This window comes from Thunnus albacares, chromosome 5 (genome assembly GCF_914725855.1).
Source record: "Thunnus albacares chromosome 5, fThuAlb1.1, whole genome shotgun sequence".
Lineage (NCBI taxonomy): Eukaryota > Metazoa > Chordata > Actinopteri > Scombriformes > Scombridae > Thunnus > Thunnus albacares.
The window spans coordinates 16,888,132-16,908,303 of record NC_058110.1 but is presented as its reverse complement, the minus strand read 5'-3'; the positions used below and the strand labels follow the sequence as shown (position 1 = coordinate 16,908,303).

The following is a 20,172-nucleotide window of genomic DNA, read 5'->3' as shown; positions in this document are numbered from 1 at the left end:
AACTCACCAACGGCGAACCGTGTGGTCACGTGACCGCAGTTACCTCGCCTGTACGGTTAATTCACCGCATCCCGAGAAAACACGCTGAAACCATAAACTGTTGCTCCCCCTGGCGTTTCACACGCAAAAACACATCTCTTCCTCACTATTACTGCAGGGTAGTACTTAACAGGTACACTGTGTTATTACCAGGTTCTCAAAGTGGGGTCCTGGAGGGGGTCCAGGCGGTCCCCAGCAAAAAGGGGAATACGTTATTTTCACTATAATTTCATTCATAAGTAACACAATGACAGAATGTATGACTGTTTTGGTCATGGGTTTAATACACTTTCTGTAATAAAACATCTAAAAGCAAAAATCTTAGCAAATAGGGGTCAGTGGTCTAAATTGTGTCAGTTTAGGGCTCCTTGACATGAAAAAGTTTGAAAACCACTGTACCAAGGTGATGTACTTTCATGTCATCATGTCATTTTTTCAGGAAAACACAAACACACATTAGACTTCCAGAGGATCCCAGTTAGGAAAAAGTTCAATTTCATTATGTGATACACTGAGAGTATTTGTAAGGATTTCACTTTCACCTAAAGCCTTATTTTGTAGATAATAGCCACAGAAAGCCAGAATGTCTTACTTAAAACTAGAGGTGGAAAGTACATTTACTCAAGGCCCTTCAAAGTGGTTCTATTAAGTAGTTCAAAGTAGTTCCACCTCCAGCAGCTACAACAGTAACATGCTGCTTAATCTAATGTCATATAATAATATATCAGTCATGTACTTTACTTGAGTATTTCCATTTGATGCTACTTTATACTTCCACTCCACTAGATTTCATATTGTACTTTCTACTCCACTACATTTATTTGACAGCTTTAGTTACTTTTCAGATGAAGATTTGACACCATCGATAATACAAGCTTTTAAAATACAACACAATGTTAAAGATGAATCCAGTGGTTTCCAACCTTTGTGGCTTTTGACGTCTTACATAAAGCAGTGTGTAGTCGGGGTCACATTTCAGATGTCTATGAATTGTTAACAGCTCCACCAAATAGTGATTTTTCCCTCTAAACTTCTCACATCAAAGATTAGAGAAAAAGTCCACAAACTGAAAACAGATTTGTGTATCAGGACTTTGTTTTTTCTTCTTTTCTCTTCTCTATTAGGAATTTGTTTAACTACACACATCCAAATAATTTTGAGTTCACTTAAGAGACTACAAACAAATTGAAACGCTTTTAAACAGGGACATGGTGATATTCCAGTAATAGGAATGAGCTTACTAGTTGTTTTCTGGAGTTGTGAGCAAAACATAAGATCAATTAATCTGCCAGTTATTTCCTAGAATAATCGATTACTCATTTGGTCGATAGAATGTCAGAAAGTTGTAAAAAATGCCCATCACAAGTCCACAATGACCAAGGTGCTGTCTTCAAATGTCTTATTTTGTCCAAAAAAACCCTACAATTTGGTTGACATTGATATAAAACGGAGAAAACCAGCAAATCCCCACATTTGAGAAGCTGCAACCAGTAAATGTTTGGCATTTCTGCTTAGGACCTAAAGGATCAATCAATTATCAAAATAGTTACAGGATAATTTTCTGTCAACAAATCGTTTAATTGACTAATCGTTTTGGCTCAAGCGAACTGTTACATAACCTGTAACTGATGCAACATGCTGCTACGTACAGTTTAGGATGCACAGTCTTGGATGAATGGGGTGTTACAGCAATAAAGGCTCATTGTTGCCCTATAGTGACAATAGTGAATTAATTGGGCCCTGATCCTACTTTAACTGAAGTACTTGATTTAAATTGTACACAAGTTCATGTAAAACTACTTGTGCTGAAAACTGGTCATGTGCAGCTTCTCTGACTTAGTTCCTAACGGTCACCTTCAAAGAGCAAATGTGGCATCCTGACTTTCACCATTATAAAATAAATATACCCAAACAACCACTCCCTCTGCAATTAAGGGCCACTTCTAAAACATTATGAGCATGTTTTCCTTATAAGAAAAGACTGACACTGTCTTTCAAGGAGAAGGAGATTCAAAGCAAACTCCACATAACAGTATAATTGTAGGCTACTGTGTCATTTTTGTCTTTCTGAAAGTACTTGAGTGCTGTGCAGAAAACATCAACTTCAAAGCAGGGCTGCAGCCAGGATTTTAGAAATACTGAGGTCATGAGTCTAAACCACCCAAACACACCCCTCACCCCGGCAGAAAGTGTGAACAGAAGGTATTTAAATTCTATAATTACTTTGGTTGTTACTTTTTTATGAAGTTTACTGCTCAGTAAAGTACATTTCCCTACATTAAGGCCTCAGTGCTGTTTCAAATTTTCCTTTTTCCTCAGTGTGCTCAATGGTAGCTACAGCCACGCTTTAAGCAACATTTAAAAAAGTTTAGGATGTACTTTTAAAGTACATAAAACAGCTAGAACTGTAACCAGAGTACTTTCTACAAAGTAATTAATAACAATACAATCTTATCAGTGGAGCTGCAGTGAGGAGGGGACATACAGTATATGAACACAGAGGATATACAGTATTATAAGACATCTTTACACACATTCAATCATATTTGATTTCAGGAAACTTGATTGAAAGTTTTATCAAACCACAATTTTAACAAGCTCTTTTTTTAACTCCAATCTCCACTTATGTGAACTTCATAGTCCATGAAGAGAAAACATCTGTTTGTATCAAAGCTGAAAACACGCAAAAAACGGTAAAGTTCATTAAGATGTAGTTTCTTTAATTAAAACTGCAGCACTGTAAGTGTTCATAGTATTCCACTTGGACATGCATGGAAAAGTAAATATATTCATATAGTACAGATATGTACAATACAAGGACAATTTTTGAAATCATCAGTCCAACAATGGGAGTGTGAAAAACCATTCATATACTATGTGCAACTTTCACATTGTTGCATTTTTCATTAAATTGCTTTTACCACAACAATTCTAAGTAATATTAATATGCCAACTCTGTTATGACGATTGTTATTTGACCAATTATAAAAATAAGTTAGACAGGGAAAGTCGAAAGACGTGGCCAAATTCATCTTAGAAGATATGACAAAGGGGACAAAATCTCTTTTTTTGTAAAAGGACTGATCACATTTTTTTTCTGTAGAGAAAACAAACAAAAAATAAATCCACTTGTTAAAGAAATTAGTTTCTATATTCATCAGTACAATCAGAAGCGTTATGACAAAAGTTGTATAGTGCTGAAAATAGCACACAACAAAAGAAAACAAATGACAGAAAAGGTGCCAATGACATGAATTACATGAAAGCTAAATATAGTTTGAATTTTCATTCCATATGAACAATCGTCTATAAGGGACTGCCAGACAAATATAGCGCCAGCTTCAAAGTACAACAAAATGCCGGGGTCGCCATTGAGGACAAGAGGTTCAGTCAGAGGTGAAAGGTATTAAAGTTGCTGAGCAAATTCCCATTCATGTATACAGTACAGATAAGAAAAAAATAATGGTTTTTTTTTTTTTAAAAAAGGATTTAATATCTCCGAAAAAGGCCGAGAGGACATGAGAACCGCAAAAACTTGAAATGAACAAAAAATACAAAGCAACAATAAACTTGCAATATTTTAGTGCATAAAGACATGCCCTTATGATAATGGACAGATATCTTGTTTTTACAATATCACATCTTGCAAATATATGACCATACCAGCCAAAAGAGGGACAGAAATATATGAAGGAAAACAAGAAAAGCAAACTGCTTGTTTAGGTGTTTATGTAAATAATATAATGATAAAATATCTTGGCGGGATTTCTGAAGAACTGGAGCCTTTTAGAAACCGTCACAAGAAGTCTGAACTTTTTCCTCCCTCAAGGCTTTTATCAGTGAAGATGTCTTTGCTGTGTCTCTCCACCAGATGACAGACAAGGATTCATTCATTTTATGTCACTGAAGACAGACTGATGGTTAAATTAACCATGAATTTAAAATGCCTTTTAGTCGACAAGTTATTAAATCTTTTGTTCCTTGTTGGTTTAACTTTTCATTTTGATTAAATGAACAAATCAAGGCAAACACATTTTTCAGAGGATATATTGTTTTTCACAAGCAAATCTGTGTATATTTAAGTGGGGATGTCGGAGGCACCAACGTGATATTAAGGCATAATCATCAGACATTGTGTGTGAAACTGTACGTAAGTGCAAGTAATAAGCAGTGATAATACTGTAGATTGTGTCACTGTGACCTCTGAACCACAAGATAACAGTCAGGCTATTTACTTCCTGCCCGAGGACAAGTACCAGGTGGACTTTGGACATTCAGAGATCTGTTTTTTTTTTTGTTGTTGTCATTGTTGTTGTTGTTGTTATTATGGCTTAGTTTAGGTTTGGTAAAGAGCATAAGGGATTCATCGCACTTCCAACGAGCAGCAAGGATGTGCAACCATCCTGAGAAGTGTGAAATTAACAGTTACAGTAAGTCCAGAGCCCACACAGAGAAACACAGTCACTAGAATAGTTTCATACAAAATGGAAAAAGGTATCCACTTAGAAAACCAATAAACAGCAAAAAAAACTTTTGCTGTGTTTTTGAGGAAACATGAGAAGGAGCAGAGAAGTTGAATTCCCTTCAGATCAGAAAAAATTATTGCTCAAACAAACAGATTTTAGGATGCTATACTGTCTTGGACAATCTAACATATTTTGGTTCTGTGTACTAATCTGGGAGGATGTGCCAATTAACTAAAAAAAAAATATAGCTGCACATACTGTATCAAGGACATAACACCCTAATAGAAAAAAGTCACATGCTAACAATCTAGCTATTAACGTATCAGATCAGGAGTAGGCAATCTGCTATGTTCTGATGTACATAAATACATACACACAGAGCCAATCACACACAGTTTATAAATTTTATCTTAAAGGGGTGTAAATGAGGTAAGGGGTTTTGGGTCCATGTTGAGATCACCTTAAGGTGGAACCGCTTACAAAAGGTTTGAGTGAATATTTGAGATCTGAGTCACTGAAGTCTAGACAACTACTGCATCTTTGGAGCCAAGTATGTATAGGGACGTATGCTGTGATGACGTGTGTGGGCGTGTGCATGGCTAAAAAGTCGAAGGAGCACAAGGCACTATTCCCTGCTGAAAACAGTGTAAAGCCCTGTGTGTTGTTTGGTATCTGATTTGATCGTGAATGTTTATGCAACACCTGTATCTTTGAAACTGTGCGTGTGTGTGTGTGTGTGTGTGTTACATGTCCACGTGGGAAGTTCGTTACGGCAGTACACTCAGAGCGACGCAGCCCTACAGTCCAGTGAAGAGTCATTTTGACTGAGGGTGAGGAGAGATGAGTGGGGAGGCACGGGGTGGAGGGGGTGGGGGTGGGGGGGCAACGAGGGTGGGGAGGTTGGAGTCCAGCCCCTGTAGTCTATGGCAAAGTGAACAGGAAGCTCTCTCAAAAGTCTCAGTCCATTCCCAGAAGGCTGCTGCTGAGCTCCAGGCCACAGCATGATGGCTCCACCGGGGGGGTCAGAGAGAGCAGAGGAGCATAGGGAAGAGGGAAGGAGAAGATAACAAATCTGGACTTCTAGATTGGGGAAGTGGAACAGGGTGGAGGGGCGGTGGGGGTGGGAGGGGGGGGGATTCGCTGCTCTTCTTTACCCCTGGGTGACGAGTGTGAGCCAAGTCTGAGCCGTGGTGGCATCGCTCATCATCTGGCAGCAGATTGAGACTGTGCAGCCATGATAATGTGAGAGGATCCACTCTCAGCCCTCTGCTGCTGGCCCATTCCTGCCAGCACAGACATAGCCATGGCCTCAGCTGCTGCCCTTGAGCTCAGGCCGTTTTGCCCTGTGGAGGGGCTGTGCGCCAAAGAGCTGTGCTGGATCACCGGGGCAGGGGAACCTGTAGGCTCGGAGGTGTCTTTCATGCTCTCTTCTGCAACTACGTGGAAAAAAAGATGACACAAGTACAGATTTATACTTAAACTGGCAACCATGAATATACTCCATGCTTTGCTGAAAAACAACAGACATTATCTTTGTTGTTTAGCAATTCAAATGTAGTGAGTAACATGGCATAATTCTGAAAGGCTCACCTAAGTAGGCATTCTTCTTCTGTAGGGTGGTCACGGGACAGTCCTTATGGGCCAGCAGCAGCTGCTTCAAATGAGCCACCTCATTCCTCAGCAGAGACACTTCATTCTGACGGGAGGGAAAATCAGGCCGATCAATACTTTTAACAATTCATAGAAAATTCATATCATGCAGTTTACCCCAAAAGAAAAATCACAACTAATGCTGGGTCACATAATTCGAAACAGAGAGACCTTCTAAACTTTTTCCCCTCACTGGAATTTTAATGTTTTTCAGCTAAGAAATGCTCTACAGGGGTAAACAGTCTGGTTTTAACTACAGTAATTCCAGCAGTGGAGAACTGGGCAAACAGCGTAAAAATGACCTGAAACCACCAAATAACACAATAAAGATGTGAAAAAAGTTGTAATAGGTTCCAAGGTTACACGTCTTGTAACCTCACACATTAGTAAAAGTGTAAAACATCCCTTAATCTGATTTTGCCCACGCGGAATATACCTCTCAAACTTCCACTACTAGTTGGAAGCTTGTCAGCTGAGCGCAGTCCATGTGACTATGCACACACTAACTTGAGCCACCACAGGCCACATTTCATCCCTGCCCACCAATTTCAAGCCCACTCACCGACAGTGAGACGTTCATGGTGCTGAGCTCCTCAGCCTTCTTCTCTAGGGAGTTGACCCAAAGTTTGCGTTTCTGTCTGCAGCGTGACGCCGCGGCCCGATTCCTCTCGAGGAAGCGCTGCCTTCGCTCATCTGGGTCATCGTCTGCTGTTCGCCGCCGACGCCCACCTGTAGGCTGTGCTGGAGATACCTAGTGGGAGAGCCAGGGCAAAGGGTAAAAAGGAAACAGACAGACAGACAAGGGAGGGGAGCGGAAGAAAGATGAGAAAGAAAAGGGAAGTTTGAGTCATAGTTTCATTATTTTAGTCAGAGCACATCCTAGTCATCTCACTACAAGATGTACAGCCCCAATTTTCTGTAACGAAAACAGGACACATGTCCTTAAAAACAGAGTTAAGTTCAGTTACAATTTCTCAGTTTTTCTCAGACTTGAAAGTCATGTTACTGTCATGTCTCTGCATATAAACAACACAGCGTACCTGAGGTTGTGCAGGTGATGGAGCATCTGGATGTTGGACAAGCAGCTGGCTCTGCTCTGCCTTCTGAGGTACCATGGGGCTGCTGCCCATGGCCATGACACCCATGCTCTGTCCTGGGCTCTGCTGGGACAGCGCAGCCTTCAGACGCTACAGGAGAATAATCAAATGATCAGTATCAATAACAAGCACAGGGATTAGAATACACAGCCAAACCAACAGTATAACCAGTGTGGTTTAAGCATTAAAGAAGCTGTAGACTCAATAGGAACAGCACTTCATTTTTTATGTATTTCCTATCATTTAAACATCACAGGAAGACTTCTAGACACTGTACTAACAAGTTGGCTTATGTTGACATCAACTCATTTACAGTGTCAGCAAAAATAACTTGGCCTGAAGTAAGTTGTTAATCACACTTATGCAGCAGATGTGTTATGTGATGAAAGTAGATTCATTTCTAGTGACAAATGTTTGTGCTGTGGTGTTCTTCTGCAGACAGACATATTTTACGTGCAATAACTGTGTTTGACAACATGTTTGCTTCTTGGTCTCTGAAGTTTTCACGATGAATTGAAATCATTACCAGGTTGTACTACACTTTGCCTCAGGAAAAGCTTAAATTTATTGGATTAGATTTGTTTCATAATAATTGAACCAAGAATCAAACAAAAACATGAATTGGAAGTGAATAAAAATAATTTGAAACCAAAAAATGACCTCAAAGGCAGAATTGACAATAAAACTATTCAAGACATTTGATTATAATATTCTCTACTTTTCTTTCACTGCTGAATTTTTCAGGTCTGACACAAAGCTCTTGTGTTACAGGGCTGCATCCCCATTGGCAGGTAACTTTTAGAAGGTCTCTCTGTTTCAAATTATGTGACAGGTCAGTGGTCTGGACGAGCAACAAGTGGTATGAAACTGAAAAATTCAGCAGTGAAACTGAAACAAGTGACAGCAAAGGGGAAATTCCGATCAATGAAAGAAAAGTGGAGGATATTATAATCAAATGTCTTGTATAGTTTCTTAGTAAGTTTTGCCTTTGTGGATCTTTTTTTTTTTAATTTTCAATTTAATTTATTTTGTTTGATTCTTGGGAGATTTTGTTCAATTATTATCAAACAAATCTAATCCCACACAAATTCTTCTAAGGTATCAATTTAAAAAGGTGTTGCAGAGACCTTTGCTCATGCTGTGTCACACAGTTCTAGCTTGTTGTCAGCAGTGCAATAATGTGCCTGACATCCTGTTCTCTCTTAACCCTTATGTAGTGGGTTGAGCTCTGGAGGCTTTGCAGATGATGTTAAAAAAATTACGTGTTCCTGGAACGATTTTCAGATGATGTTGCTTTGGGGGATTGTGGCCCTAAAGGCACAGAACTGGTAAAAAGCACATTTAAGTAGCCAACAGCATTCTGATGATGACCTTTTAGTACTTAGAGAGCCATGTTTATGCCTGTGCCCAGAAAACATTCCCAAACCAGCAAAACACTCCAAGCCTTTGCTGACAATGATCTTCTACTTCTTACTCAACTAGCAAGCTGTTTGTTTAAATTGACGCACTAAAGTGGACACTTAGTGTATGTTGTACTACTAAAAACAATTACTACACGTACTCGGTTTCATTGGAAATGCAGTTGAAAGGTAGAATCCTTACGTAGAGCTCTGTGCGTTGCAGTATCAAAAATTCAGTTAAGTTTGTGTAGTTGTGTTGAAAGGGTTAAATAAACAACATCAAGTAACTGCAGTAAAAAGTCATATGATGAACAAACTAAGCCAGTGCAGAAGAAGGCTGGAGGGTGAAGATGGAAACAAAAAGAACAGATAAAGAGATAAAAATAGCGAGCTAATCTAGTGCTGACCATCTTGGCCTCTGAGTGGATGCTGTAGCCAGAAGGGGAGTTAGAGCCGCTGCTGCTGCCTCCCAGAGGAGGACCAGGGATCCCAGGAATGTTGGGTACCATGCACATGGGTCGGGCCAGCTGGAGAACAGATGAGATACACAAATATGCATTTACTAACAGCTTAAATCAACTTTGCAGCTATAAAAGTCAAATACAACATATTTAGACTGTTGGTATGCCTTACATTAATGACAGAGGGCATCTGTACGGGACCAGGGAGCACAGGCACCGCCTGGCCAGAGGGAAGCACCATCATGGGGTAGTGGCTGGTTGGCGAACTAGACAGGCAGACACAAAGGAACAGGAGGTTCATTCATGTTTGTATAAATGACAACTTTAGACTGGGTTTCCGTAACAAAGCACCTATCACCATCTAGGAAAACATTATCCACTTCAACCCACAAAGTCCATTATTACATCCATCATTACTAATCCAAGCTGAGCAGACAAAAACTGCTTAAACCGAGAGGAATCTATATCAAATTTAAATCAAGAACACAAGGTTTTTAAAGATAGAAAATATGTCAGTTGAATGACAGTGAAATGTTTAAAAGATGCACAAAACATCTAGCATATTTAAATTTGTGCAGCCACAAAAAACTTAGAGCCAGCAGATACAGAATATATACTGTGAGTGACAAAAATGTGTTTTTTCAAACTCTTGAGAGCTTTAAAGTTACTCAAGGGGAAATGTAAGAGGTCAATCAAGTTGAAAAGGTCAGCAGACGTCAGTAGAGGGATGTTGCCTGAACTTAACTCACCCCAGAGTACGATTGGAAGGCGGTGCCTGTGTGATGACAGAGGTGGGTGACGGCATCGTGGGCTGAAGGGCATCAAATCCCAAGTGTAGTGGGAGGGAACCTGGACGCACAATAGTTGGCGTGGGGGCCGAACTCCTGGGTGGTGTGTCCTAGGAGATAAACGGTGTGGTAAGTTAAGTAAAACACAGATTAAAATGATTCAAAATGAAGACAAACCATCTTTGAGGCAAAAAAAGATATGATTTACTTCCCCTAAATGCTTTTATGTAATACCGTAAAAGTCATGATGACACGTATCGTAAGCCATATCATTTCTACACCATTTAAGGTCCCACCCTTTTCTCTATTCACTAATGTAAACCCCCCCCACACACTTCCTCCCGTTTCTCTCCTACCTTTGCTTTCACCAGAGGCTCTATGTAGCTGTCTGACTGATCAGAGAAGGAGTCAGGGCTGTCTGGTGGTGAGGAGTCCACCTCCACAGGTGCCTCCTTTTTCACCTTCACATCTGATGGCGTCTGCAGGCTCATGTCTAAAGCCACAGAGTTGGGAGCAGGGAGCTGAAAAGGACAGAAGCAGTGAGAGAGAGATAAAAGAGAGTAAGTTTCACAGTCATACTACTTAAGGTATCAAAGATAACATTGTCATTGACTGCAGTACAAAAAAAAAAGGAAGTGAGTATTTATCATGCAAGTATTTATCATGAAACTCTATTTCTAGCACAATAAAACACACTAAACCATTTCAATAAAACCATCTTAAACTGTTGCAATAGTTTCTCTAATGACAGACGGCATGCACAAAGCAGGAGTTTCTGCAAGGAGTAATTTCTGACTACATCAACACTTAAGGCAAGAAAGAAGGAAGTAAAAAAGGTAATTTTTACTTCATGGGAGGCTGCAAAAAATTCCCTTGGTTTCTGTACATAGTAGTTCATGCAGATACACAAACCCACAGATAAAAACACTGACAAAATCAACAACCCCGAACCTGTCTTACAGAGTTCTTTGCTCTCTTGTCATCATCGTCTTGTTCGAAGGAGCTGGCCAGCTCGTTGAACAGACCAACCTCCTCGCAGTTCTTTAGGAAGCGGGTGGGAGTAGGTGTCTGGTCTGGCAAAAGGGAACGAACACAGATAACTATTCAAAGTAACGCTTTCACGCTCTGTTCACACTTAGCATTGAATATAGAAACCCATGTCATAAATGTGTGTTTGGAGCTGCTTTTCATGAGTACTAATAGTGTGGGAGCGTTCTGACGCTGAGGTATGCTAAACAGTCTCCATCATAACACTGGGAGAGGATATTTAATAAAAGAGGTAAAGTAAAGCTGAACATTTGCCTCTTAGACAAACGGTACCTGCAATAATGACAGAATCAGTCCTGGCTGGTCCAAATTTCAGTGTCATCTCATGCTTGTGTTTGTGTACGGCCAAGTGGTCCTCATTTGTAAACCTCTGGAACAAGTGAACAAGAAAAGAGGAAAGATAAGTACATTATATATGAATTTGCCTAGAGGTAAATTGTCTACTTGTCCTGGTGACCTGAAGAAATAGCTTGTAGTACCTTAACCCAGATATCATGTTGCAATAATCAGAGACTGATAATCTTTTGGAGATATGGCTCAACACATGCAGCCTTTGCTGTACCATTATGTGACAAACCACAAGAAAACTGTATCTGTGGTGTACGATTCCTCGTGTCTTAAAAGCCCTGTATGGGCCTATTACAGCTGCAGGGCAAGAGCTCATATGTCTTTACACAACTAGAATTATGTAGAGATTATGAAGCTACTATGGATGAGACCTGAAGTGATTTTTACAGCACAAATATAAAGGGAATGAGAAATGAGAAATTATAAATGTAGCCTAAATAAATTGAAGAAGTGTAAAAACTACTGGCATGGAAAAATACAGAAAGCAAATAAGTTGATAAAACAGATGCAACTGTAAGGTGTTTTTACAGGAGAGAACAAGTTGCCATTTAAAACATGTGGATGTTGGAAACTGTGTCTCAGTAAAAAGCCTACGTTCTTTTACTTCCTATCACATATCCACAATAGAAGCTACGGGAGGTCTGGCAAATCAGACCTTTAGAAGACAGTACCAACAGCCATCCTCCGACACACAGCACTTCGTCTTTGGAGAAGTGGCGAGGTGAATCAGTCAGAGACGTAGGAGGAATAATCTTGGCTGTGGCACCAGCCTATTCACCATTCGCTGGAGCCTATTTTAGGGTGCCGCGTTGCAGTTGCGAGTTCAGTCGTGAGAGAGTGAAGTGGAAACACAGTCAAGTGTCAGGGAGCTTATTTTTAGCCGTACCAGGCAACATCACCAATACAACTACATGTCTCATTTGTCTCTTTCCTCTGAACAAGGCGGCTGGGTCTTGCGGAGGAAACTATCTCCCACTAATCTCCCTGTATGAGATACTAGCAGCTAGGATTACCCCTCCCCACACAGTAAATACTAGGCATCGTATAATGGGGTGCTGCTGCTGTTGTTGTTGTTAACTCGGTAAAAGGAAAACCCTGAGCAAAGCCAGGAGTCAATCATCCTCGTTCTATTATGGGCATGATTCAGACTTTCCTGGTAGACAACTGTTGCTTGTAAAGGGCAGCAGTAAAACGGCATTTGGACATAAAGCAAACTAACATAAAGGATGTTCTGGCCAGCAGAACATAACAATTTGTATGATGTTACAAGCTGGCTTTATATGTAAGACTGGGAATTGAATCTCAATACTTTTATGGTACAAACTTAAATGTGTCCATAGCACAAACTATCGAGGGCCAAAAGTTTGAAAATCAAATGCCCGGTTACTTCTGCAGTTTAATTTGCTTATTCTTTGATCAGATAGTTCCTGGTTCAAATAAAAATATTTAAAATTTCAGACTGTATTTAATCTAAGGAAATTCCTCGTTCAGCTGCTTGTGTTTACGCAACATTTAAAGCTGCACCGGCTGATATTTTTACATTTCCAATGGATCAAATGACTGTGTGTAATGTGAAAGGGCTCGCTCGTAGTGACAAACCTTCAGTGAATTATCTCTTAACTCTGCAGTTCCCCACAGCTCCGTGGAGTGTTTTAGCATCTTTCAACTCATTGTTTTGGATTTTATGGCCCCACAACTCTACTGTCTCACCTCTCTCATCAACCTGATCCCAATCTCCAGCTGCAGGTAGCTGTTTTCAGCAAAAAAAAAAATCTCTGCTAAACCAACAAGTTCACTACCTGCTCAGCACAAATCCAAATTAATGCTAATGTTGCTTCGTGTCTGCTGGCTGTGTAAACAGGTGAGTGTTTGCTAACATTGCTAATGTCAATGTTGTGTTTTAAGCTTGTTTTGCTGTTACCAAGTGTAAAAAATAATAATAATGAACGCTTGCCTTAACATTTAGGACGTCTGGGATTCTTTTGTCAAATTAAACAAGAAAAACATGTCCATATTCCTCAAAGTAAGGTTTTAGCCAATCTTAATAATGTGCAGATAACTCAGATTGTGTTGTTATATCACAAACCTACATCCAAACAACTAGCCCCATCACACCCCACTATGATCTCAGACCTGTTTATACAACAGTTTAACAATCAAACAAAGCTGGTCAGAGTGCCACAGCTGTAGACCCAACGCTGTCATCAACCGTCAACTTTGCCTTAAGAAGCTTTCATGTGATTTTGTTGCTTTAGCTGTCAACTAAATTAATAATGATGTGTACAAATGAAATATGCAGAGTACATATATCACAGAAACATGTCAAATGGGAAGGTTAAATGTTTTTTGTTTTCTATCAGGGAAAGGGGTCCCCTGGTGTCCATAATGTTCTGAGAAGAAAACAAAAAAACAACCAATCATCATTTATTTATCTGACACACACACGTTTAGCTGCTTTTCATGCCTGCTGTTCAAACCGCAAACCCCCGTGTACAACAGATCACTCCTGATCAGAGGATGGAAGTGGGCTTATGAATCACAAATGTTCCTTAACCACATAAACATGTTCTCCCTCCAGACCCCAGGAGACATAATCCAACACTAGCTCTGGGATATCACACCCAACTGAAAGCAGCCTCGTACATGATGTTTCCTGTGTTGAATAATCGTGAGTTCAAGAACGCACTTCTCATAATTTGCTGTGATATCAGGCCAAGCCCCGACAATGCACCACGTTACTGGCATGTGAGCACACTATTGGCACTCAGCTGAGTCACTGCTGTGGCTCAAACCTGTGTCTGCAGGCGCTAGAAGTCAACAGTGACAGGTTGAAACAATAACTGTGCTCTGATTACTCACTGGAGCTTCCAGTGAGTCATTGCTAAAGGAGACAGCATTGTCTCAGGAGACAGCATGTTAGCGAAAATGCTGTTAGTGTGATGATCATTGAGAGAGCTGCATAAATCACAGCAAGTTCGCTTATGCTGGCAATGAGAAGACGTGTGCTGTCAGCCCCAAGTCTTTTTAAGGATTAACAAGTTTGCTCATTGTATATATGAAGCTATACTCCATTTTCTTTTAGAAGGAAACACATTCATTCATAAGTAGTTACAGTTGACTGTTGTACACTACTTACACAAGGGTAAAACTACTCCACACCACACACATGCACACACTTGAAACCCAGGACAAGGAAGGAGGGGACTTACCTGTCCACAGCCAGGAGCATTGCACACAAAAGGTCGGTCGTCCCCCATTTTTGCAAAAAGCATGCAATGTAACTGTGGGAGAGGAGAAGAGGAGAACATTGCTGCAGTTTTTCTGGATTTGTCAGCTGGCGAATCCTGAAAACAACACAACAGGGATGCTGTGGCTTGTAGTCTCTAGTCTGAGCAGGAAGCTGAATGCTATTTAAAAATAACCCTGGCAAGGAGGAAAACACGCACAGAGGCAGCGAGACGAAGTTTCCCTGGTGATACTTCCTTCACACAGGGGGGCTCCTGGTTGGCCAATGAGGAGCCGTTTCCAGAGAGGACAACAGCTACCGTTTACACAAAGATATCTCCCTCTCTCTCTCTCCTTCTGTCTGATTTTCCCTCACTTCCAATCCCTCCTTCTGTCTTTACCACTCCCTCTCCTCACCTCTCCAGCACCTCCCAACCTTTTCCCTTCATGTACCCCACATTCAGTCGCTCCCCCGTTCTGTTCCAACTGTTTCACTGTGCGCAATCTCTGTTTTTGTAATCTCCATCAACGCTCTGAGTGACTCCACAGCACACTTTTAGTGCTAGTTAATTCCAACTAACTTGCTTGCTTTTTCAGTGTGAAGACACACGTGACTGGTGGAGAAATCCAATAGACACCGCTGATTGGAAGTGGGAAATACTGAAATACTAGTTTTTTGCTCAATACCTGAATACCAACAATGTTGTGATACTTTTAGTTTCATATATCATGACATTTTAATGGCAGTAAGTATCTGTAAGTGTTTGCTGGCTGCTTGCTGAGGAGAATTACATGAAAATGCTGCTGATATGTTAGAGCTGGACAATAAGATCTAAAATCAATGCCACAATAAATTGTCACAGTTACCCAAAAATATTATTTTTATAATGGAGTAATACATCAGTATATAATTCGATTCCTTTTTTCATGTTGTCACACTTCTGATATACTTGACCCCAGTAATTACAGTATCACCAATTTCAGATAGTAGAGATTTTCAGTGGAATTTGGGCTAACTGGTTGGTTGTTGTTGTATCCATTCTCAGTTAAAGTTATGGACTTCACACAATCTCTTCACTAAAAAACTGCATCTGCAACTAAATTTAGGTCAGCAGAATATTCATAATTTCAGGAATCAAAAAAACTGAGTTTATCGTCCAGCTCTATGCTGTAATAACATAAAAGGAATCTTATTAAAGTGCTATTAACATAGCATAAATATTTGGTGTTACTGTAAAAATAGAGGGACATTGTTGGGCATTTGTATGCACTGGAAATGCTTCCAAGGCTTTCCTCCGAACTATAAACTAAATACGAGATCCCTCTCTTCCTGAGTACATGCTATTGTCAAGAGTTAAACATGCACATGCTTCTGTTTGGTTTCTCCTCCTGTTGTGCCTGAAGCTACAGTGACATAAGCTAAAGCTGTGGGAGGCTTACTGATTCTGTCAGCTGTCTCCACAGAGGACGGCTGCCCTCCCACCCCAACCCTATCCCCAACTCCACCAAACACCCCACCCTGCACTGCTCTGCACAGCTGGGCAACACTCCACGTTAAGACAAACTGGGAAGTTTAGAAAAAAATAACTTGGTCATTAAATTTAAATTAGGGATTTGGAGGGGTGGCGATGCCGATGGACGAGAGACGGGGGACATAAATGTTTTAGCACTCTCGGCTGGCGCTAAGTGACGTTTGGCAGCAATTACACAATGCTGTCCCACTGACAGTACAGTACAGAAACTACTAACATGCATCAAAGGCCCTTGCTATGTATACAAGTATGTACCGTTCAATAAACAAAAGCAACTACAACCGCAACACTCAATAAGGTTCAGCTAAAATACATGAGGAGGGATGGAGTCTGGCCTTAATGGTTTAGTAGTAGCCTTTCAAAATGTTTGCCTTTGATGTCTTAGCAATCCACTTCCTAAAATTTTACTTTGGCTACGATAATTTGACATGACAACCTTCTTTACTTCTGTGTTGTTTTGACTTGTTTGTAATGCTTGTTTTATCATGTTCATTTCAAAAAGCGGCTGATGGATTAATCCAACATAATATCTACGGCTTTCCCACAAACTGGAAGGTAACATTAGTTAAAAATATTTAGTATTGTAATATTACTGTGTTACTGACCACATTAACCTCTATTGTACCTACTACATGGCTGGAGCATGTAGCCTAACATTATTGAGTGGGACAGATTATTCATTATGTTGGCGAGGCATAAATGTCTGAAAGCTTTCCCAATGTGAAGTCAGTATATTTTCCTCCTTCCTCCCTCCATCTCTCCCTCTGCCGAGGACAGCTGCCTCTGAGCCAACACATGATTACTGAAGCCTTGCGCTGGAATATGACGCTCTCCCATGACGCTGGGCCTGCAACAGGCCTAACCGTTGTGTCTCTCAGCTCCATGTCTTTATGAGGAAAGGGGCCTGCGTCCTGTTTGCAAGCAAAAGCGTCGTCCCTGTCTGCACAGATCAAAAGGACCGATGAAGCAGAGCAGTCTGATTTCTAGCAGACCTCCCGTGCTCTGGAGAAAAGCAACAGGTCAGTGCCAGGGCCCTCACAAAGTGCTTCCAATCCAGTGAGTCTATTTGTGCAGAGATGTGTCTGCAAACGAGATACTCCGACTAGCTCGTTATACCGAGGGTGTGGACTGTGTGGGGAAATGGACACATCTGGCGTGAGGAGTGGGGAACAGATTTCAAGAGTTTACATCTTACTAAAGACATGCTAGACATTAACTTGGCTGGCTGGCACCGACATGAAATGTGGGGATTTGATTTTGTGGGAAGTCCACCATAAATTCCAGATGACAGGGGTGGAAAAATACCATTTGTTTTCATAGCTGCACCAACCAATATCTTAACCACGTTCTGTGGTCCTTTCTTTGGCATCTATTGCGTGGCTTTGTGGTAAGACAATCTATCTGGAAGGGTATCTTCTAAAACTGCAGTCCTATCTGAAATCCTCTGCTAGATTCACATGCCTGTACAGAATGTTTATTACTTTGTCATATGTGTCTCATTGAGAATAAACCCTGAGCATAATTAATGAATCGACAGTGTGAGTTTTACGGCGTCCTGTAAAACGCTCTGCTTCATGCAGCCTCAACTCTGTGTGAGACAATAAATCAATCTGCTAGTTACATTAGTCCTGAGACACATCGCTAATATTCATCACAGGTTTGGATACAAAGTCCACCTATTTTTGCCTCCTTTCATCCAAGGTGACATGTTGGAAGCACTCAAAGTTCCCTAAATCCTGTCCCTCTCATTGAGCTGCTGCCAAAGTCCCACCGTTAACTTGGATTTCTCCGACTCAGCAGGTGTAGGGGAACGAGTCCCAGCTATAATCAGCCACAGCCATCCAGTGTTTGATGCAGCTTGCTAGGAAACTGACTAAACAAACTGTATTAATAGCTCACGCTGCAGCCATGACGCTGGAATCCGAGGCTTGAATTGCCAGAGGGTAGGGGAGACCCCACAAAAAGAAAAAAAGTAAAGGAGGGGGAGGTAATGAGGAAATAGTGAAAGAAAGAAAGAAAAAGAAATAAAGAAAAAGTCAGCGATTGGTTAAGTGAGGGGTCATGGGTATTTACTAGATCACAGGTGAGGTCTTGTAAATGTGAGTTATGCGCTTTAGAGACAGGAGATCCAGGCTGTAACTGGGTGTGTGCAACAGCCAATATGTATTTATGTAAGCAAAGTGAACCCGAGATTTGGTAAATGGAACAAATGAAATCCTATATCCATGTCTGCATAACTAACAAGGTCTAAAAGCTAAATCCATGCCGAGCTAGCACACAGTGCAGGACAATGCAGGATGGACCCCGGGCATTTATCTAAAATTAAATCAGAAACACTGTGACGATTTGATTCAGGAACTTTTATCAGCACTGGCCGTAAGGTTTTAGTTCAGTAACTACAAAGTCAAAATAAAAAGATCATGTCACTTGATGTTTTTTTCTCTCATCAAAATTAGAGCCTGCCCAGCCTCTGGTGCTGAAACAAAGTTGGTAAATAATTTATGCCCTATAGCATTAAGCATAAATAGAGCATTTTGTATCACTGACATCTCAGCCTCAGGCAAAATTGTATCCATAAAAGCATGCATGCTCAACATATAATTTTGAAATATTAGATTTAAACACCAGATGTGTTAATGTGATGATGTTTAAGTTGTATCAAAGAACGTTTATGGTGCACATAATTTCAAAACATATGTCACTACTGAGAGAGGGTCGAGATGTTTGATTGTACAAAAACGGGCTGCAGTATTTTCTGGTGTTAACACTTCTCTATGTGATGGAAGTTGGTACAACTCTGCCAAAAACATGACCTACATTCCCAATGAAGGTGTTGACATGCATGGGGATGTGGATCCTGGGGCGTTTAACAGCTCAGATTGCAATACTATGGATATCATTATTACTTGAGATTTGAGTTCTTTTTAGGCTCTTCTTGCAAACCCAGATAGACACCATAGTCCATCTCCTTGTGTGTGTGTGTGTGTGTGTGTGTGTGTGTGTGTGTACAGGATGGGTCAAATGCGGAGGATCAATTTCCCCACGGGGATCAACAAAGTACTTCATAGCAAAGTCTACCGCCAAAAAAACAGACGGGCGGTTATTTTTTTGTGGAGTTTCGGGCATGAAGGAGAGGTTAATAATAAACCTGAAATCCCACAGTCCTGCACATTTTAGTTCCCTCTTCCAGACAACGCTGACTGGCTTGAAAAGTTTGTCTTTTTTAGCCTCCATTACCTTCTGGCTACGTACGGGCGCACTTAAAGCCCTGCCTTTTCCCGTAACAAGACCGCCTATTCTTTTCAGCAATTGGCTATAAGCACGTCAGTCAACAACATCTAACGCATGCGAAGCTTTGGACGCTGTCAATAACATCGGAGAACAGAATCTTATTGGTTAAAACCCCGAAATTAACGTTTGTGTCCACGATAAAACTAATGGCTAGCTCTGTGTGGCTAGCGTTAACAACAGGCCGAACGCACATTCAAAATGAGTAATAACAGCGCTACAACCAGTTTCCGCGATGACAACAAACAAACATTAACGTTAATTTAATGAAGTCCGAGTTGAAGTTGAACTGGTATATTTTAAAGGCATTACATACAGTCAAAAATTCACAAAAGCAAGAGAGGAGCTAGCAGTTGACTGGTTAGCAGACTTACACTTGAGTTCAAAGCGAGACAGTGAATCCGAATGAAACGTTGTAACTGCCACAACAGTTTGACAATTACACAGACGTGCAGTTTTAATCGTAACAAACAATGAAAACTGTCGCGCTGGACGCTACTTTGTCGTAGTTTAATGTAGAGGACATATCTATGGTGACTTTAAAGGGTAATAAAGTGTTTACAAACTTACCCTTGCGCCCCTCTCTCTGGCTCCCTCTCCTCTCCTCTCTCTTGGAATTTGACACTCCCCTCGACGTCGAGTCATCGCGAGAGTTCACGTCAACTCTCGTAGCCAGACGTTGGTTTAAATATGTACCCGGACGTTGAGGGCAAATGCTTGGCTGGTTTTGGGACCCATTTTTAACAAGTTTCCTGTGGTGATTCATATTTTTTGGACATACAGGCACATACAAGAAAATATTTCCCCTCTCAGCCTAGAAACTGGATGAAA

At 40.8% G+C, this 20,172-nt stretch overlaps 1 protein-coding gene across 4 annotated transcripts; it reads right to left on the bottom strand.

Annotated features, from left to right (window-relative positions):
- Positions 1 to 2,738: 2,738 nt before the first annotated feature.
- atf7a (activating transcription factor 7a) lies at positions 2,739 to 19,993 on the bottom strand. Of its 4 annotated transcripts, none has more exons than XM_044351571.1 (12): positions 19,912 to 19,993; positions 14,506 to 14,577; positions 11,222 to 11,318; positions 10,853 to 10,974; positions 10,258 to 10,422; positions 9,863 to 10,011; positions 9,286 to 9,379; positions 9,060 to 9,179; positions 7,196 to 7,342; positions 6,718 to 6,906; positions 6,096 to 6,201; positions 2,739 to 5,941 (listed from the first exon to the last, which is right to left on the bottom strand). In XM_044351571.1, the coding sequence occupies exons 1-12, from the start codon at positions 19,984 to 19,986 to the stop codon at positions 5,709 to 5,711; spliced, it is 1,569 nt and encodes a 522-aa protein (XP_044207506.1). In that variant the 5' UTR covers positions 19,987 to 19,993; the 3' UTR covers positions 2,739 to 5,708. The 4 variants fall into 4 exon arrangements, with proteins under 4 accessions (XP_044207506.1, XP_044207507.1, XP_044207509.1 ...); XM_044351572.1 differs by having other exon boundaries at positions 10,862 to 10,974; XM_044351574.1 differs by lacking the exons at positions 11,222 to 11,318; positions 19,912 to 19,993.
- Between the last annotated feature and the right edge of the window lie 179 nt (positions 19,994 to 20,172).